The sequence below is a fragment of the Erpetoichthys calabaricus genome, chromosome 1 (assembly GCF_900747795.2).
Source record: "Erpetoichthys calabaricus chromosome 1, fErpCal1.3, whole genome shotgun sequence".
NCBI lineage: Eukaryota > Metazoa > Chordata > Cladistia > Polypteriformes > Polypteridae > Erpetoichthys > Erpetoichthys calabaricus.
Genome location: NC_041394.2, coordinates 79,114,667 through 79,136,724, shown reverse-complemented (window position 1 = coordinate 79,136,724; position 22,058 = coordinate 79,114,667). Strand labels below are relative to the sequence as shown.

General features: G+C 36.5%; 1 protein-coding gene across 2 annotated transcripts; it reads right to left on the bottom strand.

Annotated features, from left to right (window-relative positions):
• Window positions 1-785: 785 nt before the first annotated feature.
• sb:cb1058 (uncharacterized protein LOC394209 homolog) lies at window positions 786-15,271 on the bottom strand. 2 transcript variants are annotated; one of them, XM_028802481.2, is made up of 3 exons: window positions 15,036-15,271; window positions 8,053-8,564; window positions 786-3,630 (listed from the first exon to the last, which is right to left on the bottom strand). In XM_028802481.2, exons 2-3 carry the CDS (start codon window positions 8,533-8,535, stop codon window positions 3,496-3,498), a joined length of 618 nt encoding a protein of 205 aa, XP_028658314.1. In that variant the 5' UTR covers window positions 8,536-8,564; window positions 15,036-15,271; the 3' UTR covers window positions 786-3,495. The 2 variants fall into 2 exon arrangements, with proteins under 2 accessions (XP_028658314.1, XP_028658306.1); XM_028802473.2 differs by lacking the exon at window positions 15,036-15,271 and adding an exon at window positions 14,005-14,162.
• Window positions 15,272-22,058: the final 6,787 nt, after the last annotated feature.

The window sequence follows — 22,058 nt, the reverse complement described above, 5'->3', positions numbered from 1 at the left end:
AGGCTTTGTCTTTGGCTTGGTGTGTGTGTGTGTGTGTGTGTGTGTGAGACTATAACTTGGGATGGACTGGTGTTCTTATGCTAACAGATGATGCTCCGGCTATATACAAAGTGACTTTTTAAAGTATTTTATGAGTCTGTTGCTAAAGTCCCATTGCTTGTTCATAAAAGGCCAAGTGTGTAATGCATCAGGTAGATTATCTCTGGTAAACAAATTTGTTTTAACAAATGGCTGACTCTGAAATTTCACTGAAACAATCTGGACTTTGGATGCCACGTATCACCAATACAAATTCCTGTGCTGTTTAGTCAGACATGTTTCTGATTTACGTGTGCTAAAAAGGATCTATCTATCTATCTATCTATCTATCTATCTATCTATCTATCTATCTATCTATCTATCTATCTATCTATCTATCTATCTATCTATCACAAGGCACATATTATTTTTAAAATATATTAAATAAATTAGTTTATTTATTATATTGTAGCATAAAGAGATTAGCCAATAAAATTATTACAAAAGACAGTCAAATGGACAGGCTAGTATGCATGGACAGAATAGATGGCTATAGAATATATTCATCCTAATATTTTTATTATATATGTGGTTGCAGTGATCATTGAGTAAGCTGATTCAGCAGTATTTTAAAATCCAGTTCTGAAGAAAAAAAAACTCATACTGTCAGAAGAAGGTCGGCAGGCAGATATGCAGGCAAATATATACACATATTTATGAACAAGGACTACATGATACCTTTCAATCTCAAAATGACAAAAAAAATCCAAGGCAAAATATATGCATTTATTGTGTTTTAAGTGAAGAACAAAACAGTTATCATTACAGTATTTGAATCATAATGTGCAATTTTGGCAAGCTTAACAAAACTCTCAATAATTATGTATAATACTTATCGTGGACATATGTGCCATTTATAAATGTTGACAATGAATACAATATTTTAATACAATGAGTTACTCAGACATTGATTGGGTATATGGGTATATAAGTTATAATGACCTTTTATTGGCAAAATGTTTCTTCCATATTTCAACATATTTCATTCTACCTGTTAATATTAATTTGCCATTTTTTTGTAATTTACCATCTTGCTGACTTTCAATAGTAAAGAACTCAAATTGCAATTTTTCACTCTGTATATTTACTTTACCTAACCATTTAAATTCCAGACTCCAAACTACCTGACGTTAATTTTTTTTTTTACAAATGTTACCATTAGGTCTATTGGCTGCAGTACAGTATTTAATAAACCTACTATAAAGTGCTATTAAAAATTCATTACTTAAAAATAAAGAAACAAGTGCAGGTTAATAATAATAATAATAATTCTTTACATTTGAGATTATTTATAAAATTATTTTGAATAGCATGGCTAGTTAATATAGGATTTCCATATTTACCTTTCATTTAAATTTCGCTCAACTAAATTTTAAATAGAATGAGTAAATAATCATGAAAATGTACAGTAAGTGATTTTTTTTGTATTTGTTTCTTTAATAATAATTTATTGCTTTCATTTTCAGTCTCTTATACATTTATATTTAGTATTCTTTACAAGTAATACTATCACTAATTTATGTTTTCTGTGTTGATCTCTGTGCTACTTTGGATTTTACAGTCAGCTTTACACTCTGAGCCATCTTTCAGTAAAGATCTCTATGTAAAAATAAATTGAGCTGAAAATGGCTCAAACAACATTCAGAAAGTCAGTTAAAAATGAACATTTATTAATAAGAAAGGTGCCCCAAAAGTCTTGGCTCTTAGGAAAAAAGAAATTAGACACTTAGTGTTAAACAAATGTTTTTTTACTTAATTATTTAATTATTTGTATTATCACTATTTTTGCCCCCCTTCCTCCTACAGTCCTAAACAAACACTTTTAAAGTAACTAATATATTGTTTTCTGTAATCATTAGATGTCAGGGCAATACTAGGAGATATTAATGAAATGTGGAAGACTTTGACAGTTTTCTATCTTTATTTATTTGTTAAGGAAAATTCCAGTCTGAAAAAAAAGAACATGTTTTTCTCTATAATTGGCACACAATTTGATGAATAAAGTATACATTAAGAATTTTGGGACACTTATACAGTAAGTGCATTTAAATTATATGTATTATACAATGTTTTAAATAATAAAACTATTTAAATTATTTTACACATATACAAAAATAACCCTTTATACTCCTAAGCTACTAACACTGTATTTTTTGGTTTAGAACTTTTGTTCCCTTTTGGCCAATAAGCAATCTTAAGATTGCAATAAAATGTCATAAGAATGTCTGGCCCAGACAAGGAGCACAGCTCCTCTCACAACACTGGCTGCTTCAGTCGTTACTTTTATACTTTCCCTGCTATTCTGCGGATAAAATCAATTTAAACTTCTCTTTCTCCAGTCTGCTGGGGAAGAACACTAATACTATCCTAAAGACTAACATCAGTGCAAACAGATCTCTGTAGTTCTACCCGGTAGATGTCCATTGTGCCAAACATACTTTGATCACTAAGTGCCCTGTTGGCAAATATTTCAGAGGATGAAAGAAAACATTTTTTTTTTTATATGAAGTGTGGTAAACATTTCTGTTCTATGATATTGTCCTACAATTGGACATCAACCCTAGCTGTAAAAGTAACCTTTGCTACTCTGAAGGTACTTCTACTGTTCCGTCATAAAGTTGTGACTTCCGCAGTACATGTTACTCTTCTAAATAAGATAACAATAGTGGATTGTTGTATACTCTTATAAACACACCCAGAGCTCAGCTGTATAAAATGATGGGTCTTCAGTTGGTTGTAGTTTTGTAAAATGTTCTGCTGTCAGAGGCAATACACTATAACAGACATATTAACATTTTCAATTTTGTGAGCTAATTTAATAGAATTTCTAACCACCTCATATCAAAAAGAAATATTTATTTTCCTCAGCATGTCTGTTTCTTGTTTCTCTACTTGAATACTTTGTATACTTAGAAACAACTTAGTAATACCTTCAGTGGAAGAATGCCTTTTTTATATAGTTGAGGGCCAATTACATATATCTTTCACTTGTGCAGTTTTATTTAAACTATTTTTAAAGTATTGTACTTAGTTAATACAAACACAATGAGAGGCTTACTGTTTCAGATAAGTGAATACAATGTATAATTATGAATATTTAAATAGTGAATGTTAAAACAGTATGTCTATGAAAATTCAAAGAATGATAGATGTACAGTACAGTATTTCGTGGTGGCTCATGAGTTTTCAGGAATATTATCATTATGAGTCAGTTCCATCTCTCTCTGACTTGTGAACACCATCCATAAATAATAGCAAATAACACCGTACTGTAGTGATGATCACATCTGGTGAACAACTTGTTGGCAGATTTTTTTAAGGCTCTGATTACAGGGTATTCTACATTTTTATAGGTACAGTCAATCTTATCTTTAATCATGGCATAGAGATCCCAGCTGCATCTTTCTCAGATGGCGTCTAGTGGTAATCCACAAAAGCAGAACTTGGCTTTGATGATGAGGATGTTGGTGATACGACTATCGGGGTGATGGTCACACTGTAAAGATTGGCAATGAAGGTCTCCCAGCCTCTCCTGAAGGCTCTGTCTATTGCCTGAAAGACCACAGCATGTAAGAAGATCAGTTAGAATTACATACTGTATATAATCACATACATATGCATAATAGTGATCATTTCTTTTGTACATTTTAAAAAAGAAAAATGTATCTTCTATTCAACTCACTCTATGTTCAGGTTTTCTTAGTGTAGTTGGCAGTGGAAACATAGAAATGGACAGACCAGACTAACCTATCCCTAGATTCTGTCTCCAGAGATTTCTGAGAACTTCCTAGGTCTTCCCAAGTTATCTAAGAAATGTCTTCTGTGTATTTTGAGTCTGATCACTTCATGATCGTACCATCTTATTTGGCTCCATTTAGTAGCATGTTGAGGAGCAACATATCTACTCTAAGGTCATACTGTATTGCCTTGCTTAATAAGATTTAAAAATATTACCTCATCAAGGACATTTAAATAACACATAGCACTATTATGTTTCTTAATTGAATGTTATATAGTTATTACAATTGATGTTTAATCTAATGAACATGTTTTAAGGTTTAAATGAAATAGTTTACCTCTACTGTATGTATATACAAACGCTCCATTTACTTTCTGGACTGTGGACAGCCTTTTATAAAAACCAGGCAATAAAACACATTATGTAATGTTTTTCTCTTTCCTACTGTACATTTGCTTAAAGGAAATATTGTTTCAGTTTTCTTCACGAATATCTAGAGGCACCCAGTAACTGTTTAAGTAATTAATGCAGGTAATGTGTGATAAATTTGGAAGTATTTATTAAGATAAACTATCGCATATTCATAGCTATTTTAATAATGAGGATGGGGAGCAGCTAACCAAACCTATGGATTTTGCATTTTTCTGTCCTACCAATTCATTTGAAGTATATTCAATACTGTAGGCATAGCTGGCACTATATGAAAAAAATATATATGCAGACTGATATTTTAGAATATCTGTTTATTGAAACCAATGAGACTAATGGCTTTGCATTATCATTTTTTTCAATTCTATGCTGTTTGCAGTGGTTAGTGCTGTCTGAAATCCTACCTCAGCCATTCTGTGTGCACTATACATGTGTTTTACTTCTGACATTTTCCTAACATCTCCCAAAAAGGGGTTTGTTAGATAATTTGATTTCACTGACTATGTGTATGTGTTTTTCAGTGGGCCCTGTAAATGACAGGCACACAGCATTCAGAAGTTGATGGATAGATGGATAAACTGGTAGATTTTATTAATGTGTGCTTTCCCCATTAAGATATGTATCAACATCTTATTTACAACTTTATTTCTTAAAATAAAAGCAGTAACAGCTATTTAATTAAAATTAAATACTTAATATGTAAACTATTTTACTGGAACTGGAACTATTTACTGAAAAGGAAATCATAGTCAGCTGTTTTTATGTGCAATAACAATAAAAACATGCTTTTACATAAAATGATTGCATCATATTTATTTAATTTTGATATTTATATCCCACATACAAAAGTTGTGGTTGTGTGATTTATGGATTCTAAATTGACCCAGTGATTATCAAGCTCTGCTGATTTGTGCATCACATTTAATTCTGCCAGGGTAGGCATTGCCTATTGAAATATGGGTTCTTCTTAAACTGAAAAACCTAACATAATATTCTCAAACACTGCTTAATCCAGTTTTGGGTCGCAGTGGGTGGAGACCAATCCAGATGACATTAGGTGCAAAGCAAGATGCCAGTTCATCTCAGGGCCCAGTCAAGTGCACGCAAACACTCACATTCATGGTTCCAAAAAATTGATTTGTGGATCTGTGGATAGTTGTCTGAGTGGATGAAGGCAGTATTTTTTGAAAAAGGTTAATACCCAAGGGCACATTGGTATATTTTATTGTATTGTCATAATATTTAGCATTTTATCATAATGTTGTTGCCAATATCAAAATTGCTAAATTGTTCTGTGTATGGAGCTTGCATGTTTGTTTTGTGTTAAGCATCGGAAATCTGCTACTTAGGTTGAAAGATAGGTAATTCAAATGATTGGCAACTCTGAATTCCTAAAGTGTGTGCTATGCATTGTTTTATAGCTTATGTGATGCCATGTCTCCTCTATACTTTTAGCTAGCTGTCATTACCTGGCTTTGCCCAGGAAATTTTGTAAGACAATGGGCATTGATTATAGTACCAAATGTTAATTAGGTGTATCAGAAGTACTGTTACCAAAGGCTAATATTATTGGAAGGCAGTGTAGTTAAGGCTTTTGATCTAGGACTTCAAACACTAAGGATGTTGTGACTATGAGCAAGTCAATTCACCTGCCTGTGCTCCAATTGGAAAAACAAAAGAAATGTAACCAGATGTTGAAAGTTGCCTCATCAGTCAAATAAAAAATAATAATATTACTAGGTCACTGGAGCTGCTTTTCTTAAATATGCTATACACAATTGGCCATGAGTAAAACATTCCCATATTACATAAATTCCTGCTTTTCCTAGTGTGTTGGCCTTTGTTGATGATCATTACAATTTTACAGAAAAGTGTATTCTTTTGCAATGCAACATTTTATCAGTAGGAATAATGTGAAATTTGAGCATATATTGTAATGAATGCAGTATAAATATTTTTTGGGTTTCAAGCCAATGGCCTCTATGTTATAAATCAAAACACTGGAAATATTGTAATGGGCTAAGAACTATTTACGTCAAGTGTTTACCTTCCATTAGAGGGAAGAAGATTACCACTCAGATGTTTTGCCTTGGAGCACACCTGAAATACCTCTGCACCCTGCTCTGCTATTCTGATCCTGGAGCATGCCATAGTCTTATTTGCAAAATGCTCCAGTGTCCTGGCCATGCCATGAATGTCTTTGTACCCCATTCTTCTACCATTAATCCCTCAGGCTTGCTCTGATGTTCCAGCCTTGGAGCACTGCTGCTTCCCGGAGAATGTACCACTTGAAAATCTCGCTGCGCACTAATTATGCGAATTGATTCATGAGCTTGAACAAATCGGGTTATTGGAAGTATTTCAGGAATGCTAAAATACATGCATGTCCTGTGTGATGTTGTCATCATCTTTCGTTTCGCTTAGTTATGGACGATTCATGTACGATTTGTTCAATTTGAGTGACTCTTTTCAGTGAATCATATGAACCAATTTGTGAGCATAAATTGATTCAGTGGAGCTCAATGGGAGTGCTAGCTCAATAGGGGTAGAGGCTTAGTGCTGCAGAGACATATACTTGCCTTTTTGTGCAGTCTTCATTGGAGGTTTCATAGTCTCTGGATGTCAGTATTAGCATATGTCATAGCCCTATGTGTTACGCTGATGTATTAACGTGGTGAGGTAGGAGTGTGGAGCATTTCTTCTATAGAAATTCAAGTGCCACTATTTATACCTGGCATTTCTCATTTGGAGTTTGAACACTGTGATTTATTGGAACGGTGGGTTGGTTGGTTGTTAATGATGGTCAGTTTTAAGCGCCACAATGGGAGGATGGAAGTCTATGGAATACAATGGAAAACCAAGATGAGCGCCAGTACACATTTAAAGGTGCCAGTACAGAAATGCAAAATACAGAGTATGCTAACCATTGAACTTTGTCAGGCTTTCTCTTTTCTTTTAACAATGTGATCATGTCTGTTTTTTCCTGTCTAGGACACCACCACTTTTTCAGCCATTCATTCACCCTATTGGCTAGTGGTGCTATTCACATGGCTCGTCAGTCACTTCTTCTACATGCTTTGTTTGCATAAAGCCTGTTCTTAGTGCAGCAAAGAGCAAGTGCTTAGCATAAAATTAGTAAATATCAAAAAATTAAGAATTTATTGACAAATAAAAAACGTGTCGGATAATTTTATTTTTCCTATAACATAACCAAATGTCAGTTGGAACATTTTTGAGATTTTCATGTATTTAGTATTCTTGTTGCTGGGTTTTTTTGCCTCTAAATATTTATATGTTGAAAAATCCTTTCTTAGTGGATAGGCTACCTACTGAATTAGATGTACCATCCTGCCAAATTTCTGCTTTTAGCTAAATGGGAAATAATGCTTTTGTTGATGAGTGGGATAATGAGTCAGTCACTCAGTCAACTTTGTATTTGACTAATAATACTTACTGAATTAGAACTGTATTAGAAAATAGTGTCCTGTGATGAATTGGCTCCTTATCTAGCATTGGCTACATTGATGCTGCTAGATTAATGGACGAATTAATGAATATTGAATATCATGTCTCGAAGCATCATTATTACTCATCATGTTTACAATAACATTTTTAACTTTTTAAGGCTAGTAATTGGGCAGTTCTTCTCTCAGCATTTTCTGACTGTTGCTTTATCTATTATTAGATTTTGCTTTAAAGCAAATTTGGTACAATATAAAGGTCTACACTAAATATTCCATAATATTTTTAAATATTAAAGGATTTCAGCATATAGCCTTATTTTATTAATCGTACATGTGTCCTACCTGTCTATATTGTTTCATTGTGCTTCTTTTAGCCACTCTGGTGTCTTTTTCTTCAGCTTTTCTGTGCTTTCTCTTATCTATAAGAATGAGGTTGTCATCTTCTACTATTTCACATTGAAAGGCTGGCTCCTCTGGTAAATCTGGATGGGCAACTGTGGCTTCAGCAGATGTTTCTGTCGTGATCACATTTTTTTCTCTTTCTTTTAAATATGTGGATTTGTCAGTGTCCTTCTTTCTCTTACTGCAACGCCGAGAAGATTTCCTTTGCAGGAGAGATTTAGTTCCATCATCATCTGCCATTCCAGAATTAAAATCAAAAACACCAGTCTCACTGCCTTTCTCTGAGGACTGCTGCCCAGCTTCTGTTTGATGGAAATTTTCTTCTGGAACTTCTGCTTCCTTAAGCCGTCCATAAAGTCCATTTGACTGGTCCACAAACTTAGGGGATCTGGGATATTTTCTGGAGTTTTTACCAATTGTCATGATTATCTGTCTTCTGGAATTGTCCCAAACTGAAAATATAATATAATATAATATAATATAATATAATATAATATAATATAATATAATATAATATAATATAATATAATATAATATCCATCCATCCATTTTCTAACCCGCTAAATCCGAACACAGGGTCGCGGGGGTCTGCTGGAGCCAATCCTAGCCAACACAGGGCACAAGGCAGGGAACCAATCCTGGGCAGCGTGCCAACCCACCAATATAATATAATATAACTGTAAAATGGGTGACATGGTGGTACGGTCGTAATGCTGCTGTCCTTCAACATGGAGACCAGGGTTCATGTCCCAGGTATTCCATGCTTGGAGTTTGCATGTTCTCCCCATGTCAGTGAAGTTTCCTTTGAGTTTCTTCCCAAAGACATGCAGATTAGGTGAACTAGTATTGTTAAATTGGCCTGAGAGTATGTGTTGACCTTAGAGTAGTGCTCTGTCCATGAATTGCTCCTGCCTTGCACCCTTTGCTTGCGGGAATAGGCTTCAGCTTCCCCACAATGATATGGGGTTAAGAAAACAGATGAGTGGATTGATATTGTGTAGCATTCACCTAGTAATTGGTACTCCATGGACTCAGTACTGACATGGTTACTACCTTTGTAGAGTTTGCATGTTCTTTCTGTTTCTGCATTGTTTCTCCTCTGTGTACTCAATTTTTTTCCTCCCTTTTCCCTAAGACATGTAACTTAGGCCTATTTGCAAATCTAAACTGGGCCTGTGTAAGTGTATGTATAAGCATGTCAAACAATGAAGTAGTATCACATCCAGAATTATTTATCAAATAGTGTCCAGTGTTTTTGAGTTGACCCTAAACTAGATACAACATGATAAAATCAATGCATAGTGTATAATTTTTGCATCAACTAAGAGTTAATACTAAGCAAATTCAATGAACTGTGACCTTGCTGTTTATTTACATAACTTGTTTTTAACTAGTTGGAAGAGATAAAGAGGAACAGTGTGGTTTTCGTCCTGGTCGCGGAACAGTGGACCAGCTCTACACCCTTAGCAGGGTCCTGGAGGGTGAATGGGAGTTTGCCCAACCAGTCTACATGTGTTTTGTGGACTTGGAAAAGGCGTTCGACCGTGTCCCTCGGGGAATCCTGTGGGGGGTACTCCGAGAGTATGGGGTACCGGACCCCCTGATAAGGGCTGTTTGGTCCCTGTACGATCAGTGTCAGAGCTTGGTCCGCATTGCCGGCAGTAAGTCAAACCCATTTCCAGTGAGAGTTGGACTCCGCCAGGGCTGCCCTTTATCACCGATTCTGTTCATAACTTTTATGGACAGAATTTCTAGGTGCAGCCAGGGCACTGAGGGGGTCCGGTTTGGCGGACTCAGGATTGAGTCACTGCTTTTTGCAGATGATGTTGTCCTGTTTGCTTCATCAGGCCGTGATCTTCAGCTCTCTCTGGATTGGTTCGCAGCTGAGTGTGAAGCGGCTGGAATGAGAATCAGCACCTCCAAATCTGAGACCATGGTCCTCAGCCGAAAAAGGGTGGAATGCCCTCTCAGGGCTCTGTATCAGTCTGTTGTGGTGAAAAAGGAGCTGAGTCGCAAGGCAAAGCTCTCAATTTACCAGTCGATCTATGTTCCTACCCTCACCTATGTTCATAAGCTATGGGTAGTGACCGAAAGAACAAGATCGCGAATACAAGCGGCTGAAATGAGTTTCCTCCGCAGGGTGTCTGAGCTTTCCCTTAAAGATAGGGTGAGAAGCTCAGTCATCTGGGAGGGACTCAGAGTAGAGCCGCTGCTCCTCCGCATTGAGAGGAGTCAGATGAGGTGGCTCGGGCATCTGATCAGGATGCCTCCTGGACGCCTCCCTGGTGAGGTGTTCCAGGCATGTCTAACTGGGAGGAGGCCCCGGGGAAGACCCAGGACATGTTGGCGGGACTGGGTCTCTCGGCTGGCCTGGGAACGCCTTGGGATTCTCCCGGAAGAGCTAGAAGAAGTGGCCGGGGAGAGGGAAGTCTGGGTATCTCTGCTCAAGCTGCTGCCCCCGCGACCCGATCTGGGATAAGCGGAAGAGGATGGATGGATAGATGGATGGATGGATGTTTTTAACTAATGGGACACCTGTAGACCACACATCACATACATATACCTTAGCGTCTAAGCACTATTTTATTCTTTTACTAAATTAAAATATCAAGCTTATTTCTGGAAAATCATGTAAATCATGTACATCATGTAAACCACCCTTCTTCTGAGATATGTTTGAGGGTGTAAATTATTTTTTTACTGATGACTTCAGTTTTTGTTCTTGTACAAAATTAGTAGTATGTCTTGTTTGCAATGGACATTTAACTGGTTTGGAGTTTTGCAGGGTGGAGTTAGAAATGTTAAAATAATCAATATTAAGAAAATGCAAACAGACAAATCAGGTGTGAATGTCTGTCAATCTTTGTTCTCTCCTAGGGAGAAATTCAAAGGCATACTGGAGTGGAACGTCATCAATGCTAGAAACTAAATATCCTTAAAAATAAGGAATATTGTTATTTTTCATACATATTTTTCAAGACTGCTTTTTGGAACCTAAGTTTGCAGAACTACATTTTTTTAAAATAATCAATGCGTCCAAACATTTACAGTTTATACAAGATACTGTCTATGTCTAATATGCATATTCACTTAGTTAAAATAAAAATAAGCAAACAAAGAACCAATACAGTAAATAGACAGATAAACAAACAAATAAATACATAAATAATGCTTGCAAAAATCCTCCTTGAGATAAGTTTTAGTTTGTACTGAAGAACACTGCACTCCCTTCTGAACAAGTTCACCTAACTCATTTTGTCTTTACTTCAGTAGTGATTTTAGGAAGCTAATCTCGGCACATTGAAAACTGAAACATGTCTGTGTTGAAATGTTATGAGTATGTCCACCTTCTCAGTTTTCTAACTTGCTTATTCCAATACAGGATCAAAAGGAGCCAGAGCCTATGGAAGCAATATGGTCCACAGAAGAAGTATTAAAGGAGAACACAAAAACTGCACACCTCGACCAACAATTAAACGGAGTATCTATGCCACTGTTTTGCTGAAAGACTTGTATGAAAAGGTATTCAAAAGGAGCAAAATTAATTTAGTGGTTCAGTTTTAATTAGGTCAGTTTCTTTAGGGGAGGCACAGGAGCTTGCTCTATTAAAGCAGGCTAAAATTCCAGCCTGGTCACTATGCTTTTTCATTCTCTTACCATGAGTTTGTGAATTTTTCCCCACATGTCAAATGCCAAATACACTAAAGACATGCAGGTTAGGGTGATTGTCAGCACAAACTTGTCCTGATATAAGTGAGTGTGGGTATCGCTATTGGGCCCAGTGTTTCCTTAGTAGGCCCTGGCTCCCTCTAGACCCTGAATTATATTGAAAATGTCCTTAATGTGCCACAGTTCAAAATATCTGTTCATCTATACTTGGTAAAGAGGGTGAAAAATTCTGCTGATTTATTACATGCTGTATTTAAAACTAAACAGATTGTAGCCATGATTCAAGTGAAATGTATGTACCATTCTGACTAAAACAAAGATGTATATTGGGTGTATTAAATAAATAGCCATTAAAGAAACTATGACTAAATTAAAAAAAAATACAAAACATCTGTAAGTCTGTACAATATCACATTCACCCTGATGTGTAATGTCTACCTGCCCAACTGCCAACAAGTATCAACAGGCTACAGGCACTTAGTAGAAACAGATGTGCGTTTTAAGTGTTATAGTGAAATCCAAAAATATATAATTCATTAAAGCTAGAAAACAAGATCCTGGTTTAAGGAAGAGGAGATGAAACTTAAATAAGGAAACAAGACTAATTAAACATAAAAGCACATTATATTTTTGAAGATTGTTTTAGAAGACTGATAAAATGTAATGTGTGAAACACATTTACAGCATGACAAAACTTTTCTATAATAGTAAAACTGAATGAAGCATTATTAAGTTCTTTAAAATTCCTGCTTTGCATGTATGAGAATGTTCATATGTGATAATGGAACAGCTGCCAATAAGAAAAGTATTTTTTTAAATTTAAAATGAAGATGGGCTCGTTTGCATTGTATTTTAGCAGGTATCTTTAATTAATTAAGGAGGATATAAGAACTGGAAAAATATTTGTGTGCAAAAAAGAAACAGTACCATTAATCTGAAGTTGGGTACTAAGATGTTGTAGTTTGCATGCTCTTCCGGTGTCTGTGTGGGTTCCATTCTTGTATCCCAGTTTTCCTCCCTGATTCCAAAGATGTGCATGTGTAATGTTAATTGACAACTAAAATTGGACCCTGTATGAGTGTGCCTTGTGTTGCGCTAGTGCTTAAGCTTAATACAGTCTTTTCTAAGCATGCATTAATTCATTTTAAATTGTAGACTGAGCACATCTCTCTTAACTTATACTGTCAAAAATCTACCCTGAATTAGACCCTACATGTAAGAAATGCAGTCACGTGCACACCTACATTGGCTACATTTATCAAATCCTTCCAGAATTACCAGATGTTTTTACCCTCTAACAGTTCTTATACTACAAGATGGAATCCCATTGTACTACGAGCAAATTATGATAACATTTTTTACACTATTAATGTATTCATTAGAATAAGACTAACACTTTTTTGAATTTACAATGAAAATAAGGTATACTCTAATATTTAAAATGATAAAAATCAAAATGTATTAGTGTGTATTAGTCCTTTGACAATACCATTCTCAAGTAATCCTAAAACTAAGTGCTGACCAAACTGAATAGCACTAAACTCTCCAGTCAGCATAGCAGCCTCAACATGTTGTATGATGATCTTATTTCCCTTTACTTTTTATTTATATTGATTATGGGTTAGAAGATTGAGTCTGAAGTTGAAAGTTTAGCACATTGTATAGAGAACATGAATTAATTTTATCGAAACTACTGATTGATAATTTTTATAACAAATTGCACTTTTTCAGAATCTCAGTTTTAACAATTGAACCACGTCTGCTAAAATTAAAATAAACTTACCTTTTCATTCTGATCATGTTCAAAGTTTGTCATCCAGCATTTTGTAATAAAGTCGTATTATTTTACCTTGTGATAGATTGTACATATCAAATAGTATCAAAAATTATTACTTTATATTTTTATTGTCCATACAATTACTGATAATAAACGTGGTTATACAGCAGCAGAACATATCTAGGCCACACAAAACTACAGGTACGCTTTTCTTTTTTAGGTTTAAAATTCACTATTCAACTTATTTATGAAATTTAAGCAAAACAGGAGCTTCAAGAAAAGAAGTTTTACAATTGAAAGTTTTTTTCAGGTAGCAGCAACATCTTTTTAATTTCCTGAAATTAAACTACAACAAAATATAATACTACTCACTGTAGAATGATCTTTGAAAGAGTTTCTTCAGTATTACTTTATGGAAGATAAAAAAGACAAATAGCCAGACTCACCTTTAAAAAGAGTGCCTTGATTACTGGGTTTGTCTCTGAGCAGTCAGCCAAACGTATTCGGTTACTCAAAATGAAATGCTATCACTCCTATTTGCTGCTGCACACTGCAAGATACCCAAAGGTCGCTTTATGGTTCCAGGGCAACCCTGCTCCTCCCATGAGCTAACTGCTCTGACTAAATTACCAGCAATCTTGATTGCTACGTGTACAGCTCTGACTTCCAACATCACACAGAAACACATACACCTTGGCCTCACATATTTGTTACAATATTTTGTAGGGAAGGGTAAATTGTCTGTATCATCATGGATACATCATAATTTTTGATGAAACCCAAGAAAAAGAACTATGAAAGAAAAGTAATTCTTTGTACCTGTATATAAAATTTATAACTATGTTTGTTCAATAAATGAATTAATGTATGGATATTTGTAAGTGTTACACTTGAACTGGTTCTACAAATATTTATTTTTTCATATAATATCTATCTATCTATCTATCTATCTATCTATCTATCTATCTATCTATCTATCTATCTATCTATCTATCTATCAGAAATGACATACATATGCAGTTTAATAGTTAAAACTGGTATATTCAGTTAATTTGAAAACAAATGTAGAATAGAAGCAGTAGCACATTAAGAGACTAATAGACAAACATGGTAACAGTAAACCATTAGAGAGACAGTGGCAGGCAGGCTGCCAAACATACACAGAACTGATTTCACAGCTAAACTCTATGTTGAGGCTAATCTTTTTGTTATTATATGATGACACTGAGTGCCGGGAGAGCTGAATCAACAAAATTTAAAAAAAAAGGTAAAGTGCAGAGCTGAAGGACAAATCTGACACTATTAGCAGCACAATGCTACATTATTATAGCTGGCAAAAACATACATTTATATCTGTGGGTAAAAGGTCTATGATACTCTGCAATGTCAAATATTTTAAACATAAACACTACCTAGTTGTTTAATGAAATTCTTTACAGGCTATAGCTGTGGAAATGAAACAGAAGGAGCTTCTGACCTGTTCTCGTTTATCAGCGTCGTCCTTTTCTTCAGTATAAGCCAAGGCTGAGCAGTCAGGCTCAGAGCAGTTAAGATTCCAGATTATGCAAGACAACCTCTAAATGTGAAGAGGTGTATGCCTGTTGCTTAAGTGCGGGTTGCTTGAACACCATCACATGAGGTGGATTAATACTTTCTGTCTCTCTCTGTGGTTTGGCCTTTTTTCCTCATGAATCACTCTTCTTCCTCTTTTGGCCTTTTCAAAAGGCAAGTGAATCTTGAAAGAGCTCTGATTAGATAGCTGCAGTTTTTTTTTCTTGCATTCACAGTTTCAGCAATGTAGGGCAAATGGCTGAATAATCTGGCTCCATAGATGAATTAATGAGGCTTCTTTTAGGAATATTAAGATACATTTTAAAGCAGTTGAGAATGGGAATTCTTATTGTAAAACATATAATGGATCAAGTTTTTGAAATTGATTAAAATATGTATATTCCATATAGCACCTTTCATGGTAAATACCACCTCAAAGCTCCTTAGATGAGCATTATAATATTGTTCTACAAAGTTGCAGTATGTATTTTAGAATAGAGTGTTGGCAGGCTTGCTAAAGTTGTGTTTTATTGTACCATGAACACCCACCTTTTTATTCATCACATTTAAAGCTGCAGTTGTTCTAAAATTCAGAATTTGAGAAATACTGTATGTACATAAGAAATTTGAAAAATGTTTGTAAGCATGAGACATTAATGTACCTTAGTCCAGTTATTAGCTTTTTCATGTTTAGCAAACTGTAAAAAAACAAACTAATTTGAAGTTGTTTATACTCATATTGTTGTTTATACTCATATTGATAAATGTAGGTGGTGTTATTTTCATCATTATAAATAATTTTATGAAGTAAAATTTAGATTTGATGCAATTTTATAATTAGTAGCACTAAAATACTGCTATTATTATTACATGTCTGAAAAGCTTCATCTTATTTTGGCCTCTTAATATGCTTAAATGACAGAGATTGAGTGTACAATTAAATAATCCCTACTCATTTAAATTTATGTATGCTAGTTAATGGGATGGTGTGGGATTGGATCATATTCTATGATCATGTTCATGTTAAGAAACTCTAAAGTGTTTGTGAAATTTAATTGAATTTACCAGCTTCTATGCAATGTTGCACAGACAGTCCTACAACTTCAGTACTTTCATCATTTCATACTATCTCAAGCATCACTATGTTTTACCAAAGACTTTCAAAGACTATAGTAACCTCAGTCACAGATAATGGACAAACGTGCACCATATTTCTTACACTGCCTTTTCTAAGGAGGTCATATCCAAAACGTTTTGCAGTTCCGCAAAGTGCTTTTTCCACCTTCCAAAGGCATATGTGGTCAAGATAACATTTCCCGTCTCCAGCTGAAAGGAGTGTTGCTGTTGCCTGACCTACTCTTCTTGTGTAGTCAAATGGTTTGCCAGAACCTCATTGAGATTGCTTTATAACATCAAACTTCTTAAGCACATGAGCCTCTACATTGTTTCAGCTGCCATCTTCTTGACCTGTTGATTCCTCTTAGTCAGACTTGGCTATATATCAGCTAACACTGCATAAAAAGCATTATTTTTAATATGATACCATTAGTTATACTTTGGCTTTGACTGTAGAATTCAAGGCTTTCCTCCATAAGATATCAGCCCCCTTTCGTGTACACTCATGTTTTGAAAACAGTCTACATAAAATCCATGTCCCATAACTAATTTTAGAAATAAGGGAATCTCTTTTAAAGGTGAAATTTGAATTTACCATCAATACACACATTTGATAGACATTCTCAAAACACTTTCATTACCAACTTGGGTATCCTGGGGCTATTTAACCAATTCTTCAGTCATTTGATCAAGCTGAACACCAATTAGTGTTAAATCTCCGTGCCTGTCTTTATTCAGATATTTGGAATATAAAGCCATAGGTCAAATTCCCAGGCATTATCTACAGTCTTTGGTTTAAGGTATTCAGGTGCTTGGTACACTTATGAATGACCTTGTATTCATACATGATGTTTGTTAGCACAGAAATCAAATAGCAGGTAAATTATAGGATTAATAATACAATGTCCTACATTCACAACCACCCAAAACAGCTCTGTCATTACCCATATGAATGTAAGTAGTGCAATTTCTAACCCACAGTTTCTAAAAAGGCTGAATAAACAAGTATTAGTTGCATATACTGTACACAAACAAAAGTCAACTTAAAGTAGCAATGAAATGTCCCAGTAGTCCAGTTTTACTTGCTCTTATCCGTACTCTAGCACTCACCAGGCCTATCCTCTTTCACGGAGCAGCTTCATTGGAGTGGAGGAGAGAATGCTCCATTGTAAAGTCTGATTTGAGACCCACTACTGTGCATAGGGATGAAGTAAACTGTAACAAATAGTAGACTTCAATTTCCAACATGAGCTGTGCCTTCTTCTTAGCAGCATTGCATGACACTGGATCCGTGTTTCATTATCAATGTCTGATCCACTTTTTTGGCCCTCAATCATTGCCTCCTAGTTAGTGAGCTCACACTGCTTGTTTACACGTTTTTTGCTACATTGGACAATGTCAGTCACACTGACATCTGATGCTCTAAACGTGAACTCAGCTTTTACATTTGACTGTAGTAATGGCTCCTGGTATCCTTTTTTGGTATTTTATTTTTGCATCATACTTTGCTTGACCCCCCTCCTTAGACTATTTTGCTAATGGTATAATAGAGACTTGGCACATTGGCACAAAGGTTATTACATGTGCTACCTCTCAGTCATACCTCTGTGGAGTTTGCACATGGTACATAAACTTAATTTACTGTGAAAAACACCAGCTTTGATTGGTCAGTGAATCTCAGTTGGCCTGCTTGGAGTAATACTTAGTGTGCCTTGTGATCGACTGTCATCTTGTCCAAGGCTATACCTCTTGTAGCCAAGACTGACTCTAGCTTACTGCATCCCAATGTTGAAATGACTGGGTTCAAAAAATAAATAAGTGAATGAACAAATAAATGATACTGCTTGCATTTATTGTTAAAACTTTTTATTTGTCTGGTATGAGTGAGTGGGTGTGTTTTCATGATTGTACCCTGTGATACATTGGTTTTTACTTTGCACCCAGTCATGTCAGGGAGGGCATTGGTTATATACAACCTTGAACAGGATTAGCAGGTTATAGCAAAAATGGCAGTGCAACATTTGACATTTCCACATTCCATTGCTTTGGTCTCAAGTTCATATTTGAGCTGGAATGTTATCTGTGTAAAGTTTGTACAGTGTTTATGTTAATCTGAGTGTGTGTACTTATCTACACACTGCAAGATAGATAGGGAAGCAGTATATTTTGGTGGCTAGAGACTTGGACTTCAAACCAGAAGGTCACATGCCCAGACCTTGACCCTTGTTCATCATGTGACAACTGAGTAAAGTGATTTCACTTGCCTTTGCTGTAATATATAATCTTGTGATGTAAATAACATGTGGTGCATTTTTGGTTCACTTTTTGGCATGTTTTCTGGTGTTTGCCTGTGTAAGAAAGGTGCTATATTGCGCCTGACCCAACACAGATTCACACGGAGGCACTTGTAAAATAAACAAATTATTTATTTTTCTTCACTTGTGGGGTACGTCTTCCCCATGAACCCCACAGGCAATACACAGTCCCAAACAACACTCAGAGTTACACCAAGCACTTCTCTTCCTCCACCACTCCTCCCTGGCAACCTTGTCCTTCTTCCACCCAACTCTGGGTGCGGAGTGGTGGTTGCTGGTTCCCTTTATTGGGTACCCGGAAATTGTGGCGAAATCAATGCCCAAAAGGGGCCAGCAGCTCCTGCTGCAGCACCCCCTGGCAGTGCCTGTGGAACCCAACAGGGCTGCACAGAACTCCAACCCCCATGAAGCCCGGGGGAGTCCGAGGCAGTGCTGCAACCCAGGGAGGCTGCCACCTAGCGTCCAGGGGGAGATACTGGGTTTCCCACCCTTGTCCCCCTGATATATATAGTGCAGGGACGTCCCGGACAGGCGTGGGCCCCGGCCATCTGTCACACCTGGAAAAAAGCAATATACAGTAAATAAAGGTGAAAATGCTAAAGCATATTAGCATGGACATGAAAATTCTTGCCTTGTATATATTGGTGTCCTTCAGGGTCTTAACTACCTAAACAAGGATCCCATAGCAAAAAATGAGTCATAAGAAAGAGGCCAGAAGAGCCTTCACCATTTTATAGCTGAAAAGGGTATGGCTACTGGCAATATTGAAAAAATAAGGAAACACATTGAAAACACTGGCACTCCAAGCACTCCATTTATCAACTTGTGCCACTCTTAATTCTTTAATAATTCTTTGCATTTATATAGCACGTTTCTCACTACTGAAAGCACTCAGCAATTGCAGGTTAAGGGCCTTGCTCAAGGGCCCAACAGAGAAGAGTCCCTATTAGCATTTACGGGATTCAAACCGGCAACCTTTCCGATTGCCAGTGCAGATCCCTAGCCTCAGAGCCACCACTCTGTCCTCATCCTTCTCTCTGTCAAGCCTGGACTTATTTTTACACCAGTGGAGTCTTGGTCCCAACTCACCTCCCGACTCTAGAACATTTTGTTGTTCCGGCTTGAGTTTTTAAACTTAAACCTCCAAATAGGTCATTTCCTGCCAACCTCCAGAATCAAATTTAAGATCGGGGTACTGTAAATCTACTTTTGGCTGCTTGACTAGCTCATTCTAATGGCGACTTGGCATCACAGCAACTCTAAACCTATCATTTTTCAGGTCACCATGATAGTTCCTCTGGTGCTCTTTTAATAAAGTGAACTTCAAGGTTTCACTCCTCTGTATTAGTGACTGTGTATTGCACTCTATTGGCTGGATGGGTAAAGGAGTACTACTGCCTAAATTCTGCCTTGCATAAATAATCAGACTACAGCTCCCCCAGTGGCCACATGTTGCCTTTTGTTATTTAGGTGGTCTTTCAGCCTCTTGCCACCATAGACTAGCCAGCCTTCCTGCATCCGTTACCCTTCAAGGACATGAAGTTCACAAACAGGGGCTTCTGCTCTCTAGCAGCTGCTGAGTTCACATGCTGACATGTTCAGGATCTGTGCTGAGACCAATGTGGTTGGTTTTCTCCTCTGATAGTGTCATGTGGGACTCTCCCTTTTCCTGTACCAGCTTGGTGTTGTCACTACCCCTGATTACCTTTTGAAAATGTTGCCACACCCCGAGATTATGTTTCACATTATTCTGTTTATGGATGTTGTTGTGACACATGCCCCAGTCCTTCTGCCTGACAAAGGCTTGCCTTGACTGTTTTTTCTAAAAAAAACAGCTCCACAGAAGAGAAAGATTGACTAATTTCTATGTGTGTTTAATTGCCAAGATATAAATGCATTACACTGTATGCATTGTAACACATGTGCGAGTAGGAGATAGCTAAAGGGCCTGAATAATAGTAATTCCACGCCAGACCAGGAGGTAGAGTGGTGCACTAACCATACAGTTCTGGCGCCTCCGATGATGGCACTTCCGGTTCCAGCTCTTTGATGATGTCACTTCTGGGTCCGGACCCAATATCACTTCTGGTCCTGGCCCCAATGATGTAATTTCCTGCACTGGCCTTTAAAGCCTCCATCTTGCCTCCATACCGCCAGTTCCGTTTTGGAGTCTTGTGAACAACTCAGTTATTTTCAACCTTTTTGCAGCCAAGGCATATCATACAGGTGGCTGCCCCAAACCTTTATGATGTCTGTTTATCGTTCTTGTGACAGCGTGTACAATATTCTTTGATTACCTCTGTTTCCAATGGTCATTTTAAGAATGCTTTTAATATGTAAGAGAATTCTTGGTGATACTTTTGAAAAATAAATTGAAGTCAGTCCTTAGAACCTTTTCTCACTTCTGTTTTTTTAAGATCATTAAATGATCTTTTCTAAGTGTATAATGCCTTTGCTTGAGGGGGATCATTAACCTTTAAAATATATTATGGCATTCAGGGTCATGCTGAGTATGACTTAGGGCAGGTAGCTTGGAGGACTGTGGGACTGATCAGAAGTACATTGTTGGCAATGGGTACTGGAGCTGATTTGTATGGTGACCAGCTGACTTTTAGGGTCACCAACGACACGTTGTTCCTTCTAAACAATTAGGCATTATTTGGGGTACCACCTACAATATGTGTAGTTCTAACATTGTTCCTGCATTTGTGGGATTGGCTTTGTGATACTGTGGCTTGTCATCTGTTTTCATATTGATTCCTTTTATACTGTGACAAGGATAGTGCAGGGGTAGAAGATGGATGGTTAGGTGAATCCCATAAATTACCCATAGTCTGAATGTTCATCAGCAATACAGGGAAACAAACTTGGACATTGAAGAGGGTAATATCTCATAGGCAGGAAGTTGAGAGGTTACCTTTAGATTCAGAGAATCCTTGTGGGAGAAGGAGGAAGATATCTGAATTTTAGCTTTGTAGTCATTAACTCATTCATTGAAAGTGGTTTTATTAGCAGAGTAAATATTTTTTTGCATGACTTACTCTAGGCATAACATTTTTCATTCATTCTTCTTCTCTAACCTTGTACCATTCTTAATTCATAGAACTAACAGTTGACACTATGACTAGTGCTGGTGTCAAAAGATCTAGTTTCCTGGGATCAAATTATGTGCCTAGTCATTTTCTGTTTGGAATTTGCACATTTTCCCTTTGTCTGTGTGGGTTTTCCTCTGACTACTAGTTTTCCTTCCACATCGCCAAAGACATATCTGTTGGGGTAGTTGCCAGTTTGAGAGATAGAGTGTGTGTGTGTGAAATTCACACAAATATCTGAAACTATCTGTTTATGTTCCACTGTGTTTTTCTGAAATGTAATGTATTGTTCTTGTGAGTGAATCGGGTTTACCATAACAAGACTTCCATCATCTTTCCCTTTATTAAGGGACAAACTTCAGAGCCCTGGCACGCTTAATTATAAATTGGGTCCCATTTATAGAGGTCTCTTCTGAATTGCTGGTG